General features: G+C 54.5%; 1 protein-coding gene across 5 annotated transcripts in view; it reads right to left on the bottom strand.

Moving 5' to 3' along the window:
- JARID2 (jumonji and AT-rich interaction domain containing 2) overlaps positions 1-12,095 on the bottom strand; it is a 241,142-nt gene that overhangs the window by 20,318 nt on the left and 208,729 nt on the right. For all 5 annotated transcript variants that reach the window (XM_060023607.1, XM_060023608.1, XM_060023610.1 and 2 more), the window contains 2 exons: positions 8,842-9,074; positions 991-2,023 (listed from right to left, as the gene is read on the bottom strand). In XM_060023607.1, coding sequence (XP_059879590.1) covers positions 991-2,023; positions 8,842-9,074 — 1,266 coding nt within the window. The remainder of the gene's footprint in view (positions 1-990; positions 2,024-8,841; positions 9,075-12,095) is intronic.

The raw sequence follows: 12,095 nt of genomic DNA, 5'->3' as shown, positions 1-12,095 counted from the left end.
AAGGACATGCCCTGTTCCTGTCGAGGGTCTAGAGCCAGAAGGGAAGCACGTGACTCACCTGGCAGACCCAAAAGGAACCCCACTCCGCAGAACTGCTCATCCCTGACAGAGTGAGTTAATCCTGGAGGCTCAATAAGGGGAGAGGAAGAGGGAAATGCGGATTCCAAGAGCCATCTGTGGGCTCTGCCTGGGGGCCAAGGGTCTTCACAATAGCTGGGTGTATGTTCACAAAAGCAGTCACCAAGGAGAGCTCAGCTTCAGTGCCTGCTCTCAGAAGTGTTCCCGGACCTGTGCGCTCCACGAGGGCCCAGTAATCACCAGAAAAACTGAGATGCAAGGACAGATAAGCAGACAGAGATAAATGGGCTGAAATGTACCCCACCCACAAGAGTCATATGTTGAAGTCCTAACCTCGGGGCCGCAGAGTGTGACTGTATTTAGAGACAGGGTCTTTAAAGAGGTAATTAAAGTAAAATGAGGTCACCATGATGGGTCCTAACCCAATATGACTGGTGTTCTTGTAGCAAGAGGAAGGGACCTCAAGAACGTGCACACACACCAAAGACCACGTGAGGACACAGCAGAAGGCGGCCGTCCACGAGCCAAGGGGAGAGGCCTCAGGAGAAACCAACCCGGCCAACACCTTGCTTTCAGATTTCCAGCCTCCAGACTGTGAAATAACTTCCTGTAGGTCAAGCCTCCCAGCCTGCAGAACTCAGGTAAGGCAGCCCCCAGCAGACAAATGCACGGGGGCAGCGTTCCTGCCCCTCTCGCCGGACACTACTCTGGCCTCAGCAAGGCGGCCCGCAGCTCGGGGCAGCAGGGGTTGCCGAGTGTGAGAGCGGGGGTCACAGGACCAGCCCTCCATCTGTCCTGAGCACCCCGCGCCTGCAGAAAGGGGGGCCTCAGACTCCTCCCGGGCCAAGAAGGGCCTGGAGAAGCTTAAGCTGGGGCAGACACCATGGGATGGGGGGGCGGGGGGGGCCTTACCTATGAGTGGGAGCTCGTCCATGGTGATGCCCTGAGATCTGAGGTGCTTCTTGATGCAGGCCAGCCGCTGCACGTTGGGGCCCCAGCGCCGACCCAGCTTGTGGATGTGCTGGATCTGCGTGACGAAGCGCATCTCGTCGTTGAGCTTGCACTCGGGCCGCCAGTCCGGGGGCGGGATCACCCTGCACATGCCGTACTTCTCCACCTGAGGGCGCACCGACTCGATGTAGACGAGAGGGTCGTGGAACTCCTTGGCCGACGGCCGCAAGACGGGGATCTCGTCCATGGCCGCCCACCCGGCCCTGCCAGCCCCCTTCTCGGCCTTGGCCGTCGCCTCGTGCGGCCGGGGCAGGGGCTCCGATTGCGAGGTAGAACGATTTTCACAGGGGGCGCCGTCAGGCTTGCCGTGTGCTTGTCTGCCCGGCGGGCCCTTGCCGGCCGACACCCGCTTCGGCCGGTTCCTCTCCAGGCTCCGCTCGGGCACCTCCTTCTTCCCGTGGCCGCCAGGCGGCACCTTCTCCGCAGGGGCCGGGGCCGCCTTCCTGCCGGGACCCTCCGCAGCACCCGCCTCCCCCTTCATCTTCTTGGGGGGCGACTGCGGCTTGTCGCCCGGGGGCGCCTCTTCCAGCCTCCGCTTGGAGTTCCGCAGACCCTCCCTCAGCTGCCGCCCCCCGCCCTCCTTAGTGCATGACTTTGGGTTCAACCTGCCACTGACCTTGAGGCCATTGACGGTGTGCCCGGTGGACTTGGACGCCCCCCCGAGGGATAGCACCTGTTTTCGGGTTTTTGCATTGCTACTTTCAGTTTTCCCTGAGATTGTGTGGTTGACAGCTGAACTGGGCTTGTGGTGATTAGGTTTGGTTTCCTTGACCAGTTCCCTCTTGGCTTTGGTGTATGTGACAGTCCCCTTCGTCACCGTTGCAGTGTACTTCACAGTTTTGGACGGTGAAGGTCTGACTTCGCGCATCTTTTTGGCACTGGCTGCACTGGTACCCAGAGATGACATTCGAGTGACTCCGCCGACCTTAGAAACCTGGGAGGAGCAGAGGGGGAGAAGGGGAGTTAGCACCTGTCAGCGGGCACCGCCCCACGCCCGGACTCAGCGGCCGGCGCCCGCTTCTGGGAGGCAAGGCAGGCAAAACACACAGCCCCGAAGCCAGCTCTGAGATACTCGCTCTCAGGATCTCCGCAGGACTAGGGGCCCATCCTTCCGCGCAAAAACACCAGCCAACCTGGGTGCTGCCCAGGGGGTCTCCTGGGTGTGTTGTAACATGCACGTTTGCCGTTTGAAACTAGATGTTTCCCAGTGAGGACCCTCAACGTGCCTGCCAATCCCCTGCCACGAGTTAATAACAACACCCGACAGCAAGGTCTTGCTGGTAAGGGGGCAGACACACAGACACACGCCTGTGCCAAGAAAAGACGTGGCTGCAGTTCTTCCTGTGCCCCCTACAGCAGCATGATCTGCCCGCAGAATTTTAAAATCCATGCTCAGTAAGTAAAAAACCAAACAAAAATGCTACGGAAACAAAGGAATAAGAGCGCTCACGTGGCTCAGGTGCCGGTCCCGTGCCATGCCCAGAGGTGTAGCCGTCAGCCGTGGGCGTCTGCCAATCAGTCACCGTGAGACGGGCCCCAGGGCACCTCACTGGATACACCTCGCCTCTCTGATGAAGCAAAACAGGCCCGACCCCTTCTGCACAGACGGCTCCCATTTCCCGCCCCTACAAGCGTCCACATTCGGTCCTACGGGAATTTGGTGACCAATCAGCCTCTCTTCACAGCCATCTTACAGCTTGGACACCACAGTAATCTTGTGACACACAAAGGACACCCTCATGTATTAAAAGAAGCCAGCGAGTGACAAGGGTGGACACCAGAAAAGCACTGATTTCCAAAGGATGACAACAGGCCCAGCGCAGGAGCTGATGCGGACACCGCTCCGGTGCGGACACCACATCACAGCTCTGCCTCTCAGTGGCCTCTGACATGTCATTTACCATCCTGGGCATCGAGTTTGCACATGCAACCAGGGATACCAGGGTTACCTGAGCAACACCACCTCCCCAAAAGGCAGACTAAACATTATACACGCTCACCGGGAAACAGAGCAGAAACAACAGCTGCCTTTTCTCACCAATGGGCCCAGAGAAGAAGGTGACCAAGAGGAGGACCTGGGCTCCCCAGCTGGGGAAGCCATGTGGCACCTAAAGCAGTTCATGCCTGTCCTGTCCACACCCGACGCACCCACCCCTGGGACCAGGTCCTGGAGGGCAGGGCCCGAGTCTCAACGACCTCTGCACTAGGCCCAGGCCCAGCCCAGGTCGCTGGGCCCCATCCCCAGAGTCTCCCATCCAGTAGGTCTGGGATGGAGCCCGAGAATCTGCATTTCTAATGAGGTTCAGGTGATGCTGAGCCTCACCCAAGGACCTACTCTGGGAGCCACGGCAGCAGACTACTAACAGAAGGTTACGAAAACAGAGAAAGGAGAGAAGCCCCCGGACCTGTGTTTCTTCACTCGCCAATTACACGCGGTCCAATGAAAGCCATGAATTCTTGGTGTGAGATTGTGTTCCATGAGCCAAACCCGGGGCGTTTGGTAACCAGGTTTCTGGGGAGCCAGCCTCGACTTCTGGGCTCAGTGAGGTCCCAGACCCCACTGGGGAGGGAGAGGCCAAAGAGAAGGCCCAGGAACTACGGCCTGGATGCACCCTGCCGGCCACTTGAGAATGAAGCAGGACTCAGAATGAGCAGGTGGTCTAGAATACGTAACAGGAAATTTTAAAACAAAACCAGAACAGAACTAGCAGCCTGGCAACAAGAAATTAAAAACAAATTTATAAAACCAGGGGCAGGGGCAAAGACAAAATTTCCATGATAAGTACCACTAATTTGGAATAGGATGTACAGTGAGGAATGCAAATATCCATTGACTAAAAACAAAACAAACCATTTAGAAAAACTAAAGGAAACAGTAAAACCCTGCAGAGGCTCACAGAAAGAGTTTTCCATCAGCAAGATGCTCAGGGATCTGCATCTTCAGAGAAGACACCCCTCGAAGCCCTCATTCTGTGGGGGCTGCTCTGACTCTCACCCAACTTACACATAAGCAGACGCAGGGCACCGTTAATCCCTTCTTGAAGATAAGGATCGCCAGCAGAAACGGCAACCACTGCACAGTGGACACCACCAACCAGCTCCTGCCGGCAGAGCCCACCGCCAGCCGTCATGTCTTGCTGAGGTTTAGGTTCAGTGCCTCCCAAACCCGGGAGCCCAGAGAACCCCTGGGGAGCTTGAAAATAATGCTGATTCCAGTCTAAAGCCCTCCCCCATCCAGATTCTGACCTAACCGGTGAGGATGCAGAAAGGGGCTCAGTGTGTGCAAGTCCCCGACAGCTCTGCGCTCCCCCGACACGGCTGTGCACCTGCAGGAGGCCGGGAAGCCAGGCTTCCACTCTCCCAGATTCTACCTGGAGGAACGGCGCAGGGCCCCGACCGAGTCAATCCAGTCCGGCTTCTCGGGGCCACCTGATCTCCTGCCTCACTGTCGTACAGGAAATTCCAAATTTTCACATGGTGGAATTCTGCATAACTATTTCACCATCTTCAATGGCAAAAAGATCGTCTTCTTATTTACCTATTTCTATAAACACAGACGCCTAGTCATTGGCCTGTGCTTGCCTCCAGGGTCCAATGAGTAATTGGTACCAAAGGAGACACAGCTATGGACCGAGGCACTGTCTCACCTTCACACTGGGCGTCTCCCCAGCCACCGCTCTATTCCACCATGGAATAGAGCCCAACACTGTTTCACCTCAACACGCGCCCAGGTCACCTGGCCAGCCCACCACACGGGCCTGCTCTCAACTCTACACATCTGGAGGAAGTGCTGACACGGGGAGAGGGGTCACTGTAATTCACTGGAGAATCAACACGCAGGAGGCGGGAGGCGGGAGGCAGAGCCCTCTGGGGGGCAATAAAGGCCCTTCAGCTGAATAACTTAACGTCTCTTCAAGGTGTTCCTTCTCAGCTCAGGTGTGGGCTTCTGACGTTGCACCCCAAAGCTGTCACCCAGCTCTGCAGGAAGTGGGGTGTCTTGACCCACCACCGCCCACCTGGCACCTGTAGCTCAGGTTACCCCTGTCGCACAGACATGAAGCGGTCCTCAGTTCAACCAGAAAGTCAACTACCAAACTCCCATTTCCCACTAGAGGGAGTCATTGAGTCGAGTGGCTCTGCCCATCCTCTCAGAGCAGCAGCAAAGGTGCCCAAGAGAAACACTATTGGTTGGGGACAGTGTATTTGGACTTTAAAATTCAAATTAAATAGCAAAAGAGCCTAAATGAACAGAGTCCACTGGACAGGCAGCGAGTTACGGACAGGGAAGGCAGGCCTGCTGGTGTGGCGGGCACCTGGAAGTTAGTGAGCAGAGGCACACGGCTGACGCAGCCCTGCTCTCCGAAAGGAACACCTGGTCCTGGTCGGAGCCCCGAACCTTCCCAAAGCACCTGCCCCCTCCCCTCTGCAGGCCACCTGACCCAGTCACAAGCACCACGTGACAGAGGCGCAGTTCAAACTCCCCTCAAGACCTGATGAAGAGCACGGTCAGACCTTCCACATTCTTCTAGCTGAGGCGAGTCTCTCCATTTCTCTCTGGATGCCCATTTTTCATTTTCCAGAAGGTTAAAGAATACGCCTCACTCTTCGGTCTGAACAGCTCGGCCTCCTCTCTCCATCCGACTAGGCCAAGACTTTTTCCAGCTGCCATACATTTGAGTGTGAAAACCTCTCCTCAAAGGTGCCACAGCCCAGCAGACCCTCCGCCGGGTGTGTCTGCCCTGCCACACAAGCTGGTGGTTTTCTCCCTCACGTTACGGCTCAGCCTCAGCGCAACAGATGAGAACGGGAGGTGTGCCAGCCGGGGGCAGCCTCACCACCCACGTCTTCCACATCCTGGCTTACCAACCACACACAGTTGTCTGCAAAAGCCTCTTCACGACACGCTTGGAAAACATCTCCACACCCTCTCTAGGTGTAAGAATGGTTGTTTCTCCATCCTCAATTTGTTATTTTTACTGCGCATTACGTATGTACTGTTCTAAGGAAGCACTCGACACCTACCACACATCCGAATCATCACCCAGGGCAGCTGCAGGGCTGCTACCCATGTGTGGCTGTCACCTGGCACACCTGGAGCCTTTGGGAGAATAAAAGCTGGAGGATTAGGGAGGCCCCTCACACTGAGTTCTCATGCTCTGAGTCTCAAAGGCCGGGGCTTTTATGAAGCTGAGCACCCCACCCAGCACCGTGAGAGGCAAGGTCCCAGCAAGAAGAGTGAGCTCTCGGTGCACTGGGGCCAGCAGGGCATGGCCACTTCTCAGCAGCACCCCTACATAGGGCATCCCTCCACCCTGGCAGCTGTACTTCGTACAATCACTGATCTTTTCTTTCAGGCCGACAGAAAAAAATTAATCGTATCTGACATTACAGATCCGAGTATTCTCTGGGCCTCCCATCTTTTATGCAGTTGAAAAGATGAAAGGTCAGATTCTAATCACTTGCATCAGGCCATTACAAAGGAATCTACAATGGGCTTCTATTGGTCTTTTTTCTTAGAGTACTTAACTAATGGGATTTGATGGTATCAAAATTATCCTTTCATTTCTCACAATGTCCCTGGGAGAAGGGTTGGCATCATTGGCTCCAAATGAACAATAAGGCTCAGGAAGGTTAACTATTACAGCTTAAGTCTCGGGTGAAGGTCGTGGTCAGAGCCCAACTAGACCTGGGAGTCCTGGGTCATCCCACCCGGCTGGATTAGACAGGGGAGGGAGGGCAGGCAGGAGGGGGTGGGATGGGGATGGTTACACCCCACCTGCAAGACCTGAACCCAGAAAGCCAGCCAGGCTCCTACAGTCACTCAGATGACAGTCTGCCCTGCCACCCAGGTCTCCCCTCCATCTTCTACACTGCGTGTAAAAGCGGCCGCGTGAGCCTGCTGTGGGTCAAGGGGATGGGCCCATCCCAGGGAAGGGGTACCTTCTACTCCCCTCAACTCTCACCTCCAACTGCGAGAACTCCCCTTGTTCAGTTACAAAGGGAAATCCTGAACTGAGGGGCAAGCGCTGGGGGCTGAGGATGAGCTTGGACCAACTGAGATAGGGGTTTACTCAATCCAGCCTCACGTGTAAAAGAGAGAGAGAGAGAGATTATGGTTCTATGTGAATAAAGTCACACATTCATTCCTCACTGAGATTCCTGCTCCACAGATGGATCCCCTCCCTCTCTAGACCCCCTTCTGAATTGTTCTCTTTCATAAGCAAAGATCTGGAGGAAAGTTCTGCACAAAGGCCTGTCCGGCCAACAGCTTTGGAAATGGAATGGGGACTCAAGACACCAAAGGGATGCTGCCTCCTGTACTTTATGTCCTGAAAACCGGGTACCCAGCTCAGGGGCGGCCAATTCCACAATCACGCTCAGGTACTCTTGTGAGGAAAACCGTGAGGTTGTGTTTCAGGAACAGTGGGCAACGTTTAAAATATGCAAAAACCACCTGTTTAATCTCAAGATGACACTTCAGAAGCACTAAGTGGCAACCTGAGGACCGTAGAAACATTAAACAGGAGGATTCTTGCCTCGTCCACTCCAGCTGGAGGACTGAGTGATATTCGAAAGCTAAAGGTTAAGACTACGTGTGCACACACACAATGCTATGGACGTGCGTGCATACAGCTACATACTCAGAGACAATGGTCCCCAACAGCAGCAAGAATGAGAAAGACCATGGAGAAAGAGCAATTCCACAGGAGGCATTCCAACCTTCACACCACAATGACCATCTATCTATCTATTAGCTCTCTCCACAATGGTGCGCATCAGGGAATCTCCAGGCCACTCGCGCCTCGCCCAGAATCAATCAATCTTTCCAGATTAGAGTCCTCAGTCTATTCTAAGGAAAGTTTTAACTGTATGTGACAGAATTCCCAGTGTGGAGAGCGCATCTCTGATCCCCATGGCTCACCCACTCTCAGATGGAGTGAGAACAGGAGCAGAGCGCGTAACGAAATGCCACTGGACCCGGGTGAGAGCCTCACCGAGCTCCACACCCCCTCCCAGGTGCTGAGAACTCTGTCCAAGGGCAGGGAGAGGCACCCACAAAGGATCTGCATTCTGGATGTGACCCCGAAGTCGGGGCGTTTGGCGGGGGTGGGGGTGGGGGTGGCGCAGAGCGTGTGCAGCCTCCGCTAACCCTGAGGGCGCAGGACGGAGTAAGTGTCCCCCGCGGCTGCACCCGTCTCATCACCGCCTGGAGGCCTATCAGAAGTCCTGCCGCGAGCCACCAACGTGTCCGAGCCACCAACGTGTCCGTCAAGAAGCACAGGGGACACTCCAGGCCATGTGCAGGCCTGTTCCAAGGTAACTTGTGGCTCCCGGCCTCACCTGAGGACTCCTTGCCTCACCTGGTGCCCGGGGCGCTGGGGCAGGGGAGGGGTAACGAAGGAGTGTTCCCTCCCTACCCTTCTAGGGCATCCCAGCAAGCGAGGGTCCACTGCTGGTGGCACTGGGTGCTGGCAGCACCCTCCAGGGAGGGATGCAAACCCACCAACGGCCCCGCCTAATGCATCCTCATGGTAGGAGAGGCGTGTGCACTGGCACCTCGGTGCCCAGGTCACCCCCTCACCTCTGAGCATCCCTTCCTGCCTTCTGAGCTCTGGAAAGATGGATCTCTCAAGGCTACTACTCACATTCCCCCTTCAGTTAACTTGATGAAACGCGGCGGTGGCATCTGGCAGGAAGGCCGGCACCCTCCGGGCCAGACCATGATCCCCTGGCGGCAGGGCTGGGCTTTACCTGTTTCCGTAAGTCCTGAGCCGACCGATGCAGAGGGGGTTGGTGGTGAGCGGGGAGCCCCCTGGCAGAGGAGCCCGCGGAGGGGGCCGCTGGGGGGTGGCTCGTGGAAGCCTGCTCCCTCCGGCCGTCGGCCCGGGGATCACTGTGCTTCTCCTTCGCCGGAGTGGCCTCTTTGCTTTTGTGTTTCTGAACAGGTTCCTTCTCCCGTGATGACCTGCTGGAACCATTGAAAACTGGAAAGTAAGGAGAGAGGAAGAACAAAGTCACTACAGAGGATGCTGCCTGCTGCCAGGTACCCTAAATCCCTCAAAGACAAAAGGAGAAAGAAAAGGAAAACATTCTGGACAAACATCACATCTCACACGCTCTCAAGACCCAACCTCAAGTCAAAACAACCACCACGAAGGACAGGAATAATCCTAAACACAGAGAGACCAAAAAATATAACTTTTTTATAACTTTTTGTTATAAACACATCCTAGGAACTATCTGCTTTGGTTGAAACCACTGAAAAATCCATTTTAAAAAATCCCTACCAAAAAAAAAAAAAAAAAAAAAATCCCTACAGGGACTTCCCTGGTGGTGCAGTGGTTAAGAATCCACCTGCCAATGCAGGGGACACGGGTTCGAGCCCTGGTCCGGGAAGATCCCACATGCTGCGGAGCAACTAAGCCCGTGTGCCACAACTACTGAGCCTGCGCTCTAGAGCCCGCGAACCACAACTACTGAGCCCGTGCACAGCAACTACTGAGCCCACGCGCCACAACTACTGAAGCCCATGCACCTAGAGCCCATGCTCCGCAACAAGAGAAGCCACCGCAATGAGAAGCCCGTGCACCGCAATGAAGAGTAGCCTCCACTCGCCGCAACTAGAGAAAGCCCGCGCGCAGCAACGAAGACACAACGCAGCCAAAAATAAATTAATTAATAGGAAAAAAAAAAAGAAACCAACAGTCACATTCCACAAACAGGACCACCTCATGTATAAAGATACAGGGGATCCTAAAAAAGAACATATTCTTCAGTTTAAAGTAATGCATTTAAGGCTGCAGATCTGCCGACGGATATGGGTCAGGACACAGCTGCTTCACCTGAGCCCTCAGTGACCAGAGAAGAGGGACAGAGAGGCACAGGCGCTCTGAGCCGGACCCGTTTCTACCCCAGGAGTCACAACACACATACAAGTATTAAGTGTTTGCCGACAGCCCAGGGGCCACGGTCAGGCGAGGAAGTCACAGCCTCTGAACCCAAAGGGACTGGACCTTGTCCTCACGCCCATTTTACAGAGGACGCCAATGGAAGGCGAGTGCCGAGCCCAGGCCCTGCTGCCTCCCAGGCCCACCCTCCTGGTCCCCAGGTTGCGCTCAGTGCTGGTTCCCTGTGTGCCTGCTGCACACCCCCGAACCCGCTTCAGGGAGTTGAGAAGATAACAGCGATGCTCAGGGTCCTTACAGTAAACTTCATCACGTTGCTGCCCTGAGGTTTCTCCTCGGTTCACAGCCGGGACTCGCACTCCAGGAAAGACCTGGTGGGCCCGGCACTCCTCCACGACATCTACAGGCCCTTCACATCTGCTTCTCTGGTTCCCGTAGGTCCCCCCACACCCGCATCCCAAACCCCCTGGGCAGGTGGCCTATTTCTCCAGGGAAGGAGGAAGGATGCCCCATGCTTGGCTGCCCGGCCCCACGAGCTCCACGCGGAACAGCCAGGGAAGCCAGTGAGCCCTTGCGGCTGTCATTTTAAAAAGGCTCCTGGGGCTTCCCCGGTGGCGCAGTGGTTGAGAGTCTGCCTGCCGATGCAGGGGACACGGGCTCATGCCCCGGTCCGGGAGTATCCCACATGCTGTGGAGCGGCTGCACCTGTGAGCCGTGGCCACTGAGCCTGCGCGTCCGGAGCCTGTGCTCCGTAACGGGAGAGGCCACAGCAGTGAGAGGCCTGCATACTGCAACAAAAAAAAAAAAAAAAGGCTCCTGGAGTATTTCCTGACAGAAGGAGCCTTAAAAGGTCACTGTGCCCACCCACCCACTGGGTACCTCCACTCCAAGGTTACCCACCCCACAACCAGGCCTTGCAGAATGCCAGGCAGAAGTCACCACAGGACCAGGCAGCTGTAAAGAAAAACTTCCGCCTCCTTTGAGTTGAAACCTCTTCCTGAAGCTTAAAGACTCAGAAGGCAAACCCCCTCTCCCACTGGTCCATCAGACAATAACGTATGTCTTCCAAGGACGCCCTCCCCAGTGCCATCAATGCTTTCTTTGTCCCCCCATTTGTCTAAGTGGCCTTTAAATTACATTTATGCCTTGTAGATTGCAAATATTTTCCTCTTTTTTGCTTTTCCATCTGTTATGTTGCTAAATCCGCTAACCCACTTTTTAAGTTTCTTAGCTTCGAAAGTTCTCCCATGAAGCTGGTCAGAGGTGGGGACTTTCTTACACGCAGCCAGCAGCACCCCGCAAGAAGAAGAAGAAAAAATATCCGAACATATTTTCAGATGGTATGACATTCCTCTAAGTTTCCCCCTAATTGTTTCTGACTCGATCGCTTAGATTTGCTTCTTTAGTGCACCCGTTATTACACCGTATGTGGTGTAATGCACAGATTCACGCTTTCCGTATCTGGATGGGCTGTGAGCCCTGATCTCTAAAGCTGCTCGCAGCCCCAGTGATGACACACTCTAAATAGATGCTCAATACGGACGTAAGGACCACGCCACAGCAAAATACGGTATATGATCCCGTGTTGTGCAAGGCTCTGCTGGTTACTTTGTTACAGAAAAATGGAGCGCTTCAAATGGTTGGCATTTATTCTAAGTGTAACTAACTACACGTTGTCAGAATCCATTCATCATACCCAAGCTGGCGCTATCTGCACTCGCCTTCCAGACAAATTAGAAGCAACATCCATAAGAAGTCATACTTCAACGTGATTAAAAATCAAGCCAAGGAACATGAATCTAGGCAATTCTTGACCGTTCACCAATTTTCTCAGGCAGTGAACATAGCTCCTTTATTGAAACAAAGCACAGGAAGTTTCATCTTTTTATTTTTAATCTTAAATACTCCATACTTTCCTGACCTTTGCTACTGCCACCAAGATGAGCAGTGTGCTAATACTAGAATTACTTACTTCTCTGTTTGGTTACAAAAAAAATTTATTCTGGGGGTTGGTTCCCTTTCACAAGCTTGTATGAGTGCCTCAATTCCCAGCCCTACTGCCTGCACCTGGGCAAGCTGTGTAAATCCTCAGTTTTCTCT

The sequence above is a fragment of the Delphinus delphis genome, chromosome 10, assembly GCF_949987515.2.
Source record: "Delphinus delphis chromosome 10, mDelDel1.2, whole genome shotgun sequence".
Lineage (NCBI taxonomy): Eukaryota > Metazoa > Chordata > Mammalia > Artiodactyla > Delphinidae > Delphinus > Delphinus delphis.
Note: the sequence above shows the minus strand (reverse complement) of the source record. Positions and strands in the feature narration are given on the sequence as shown.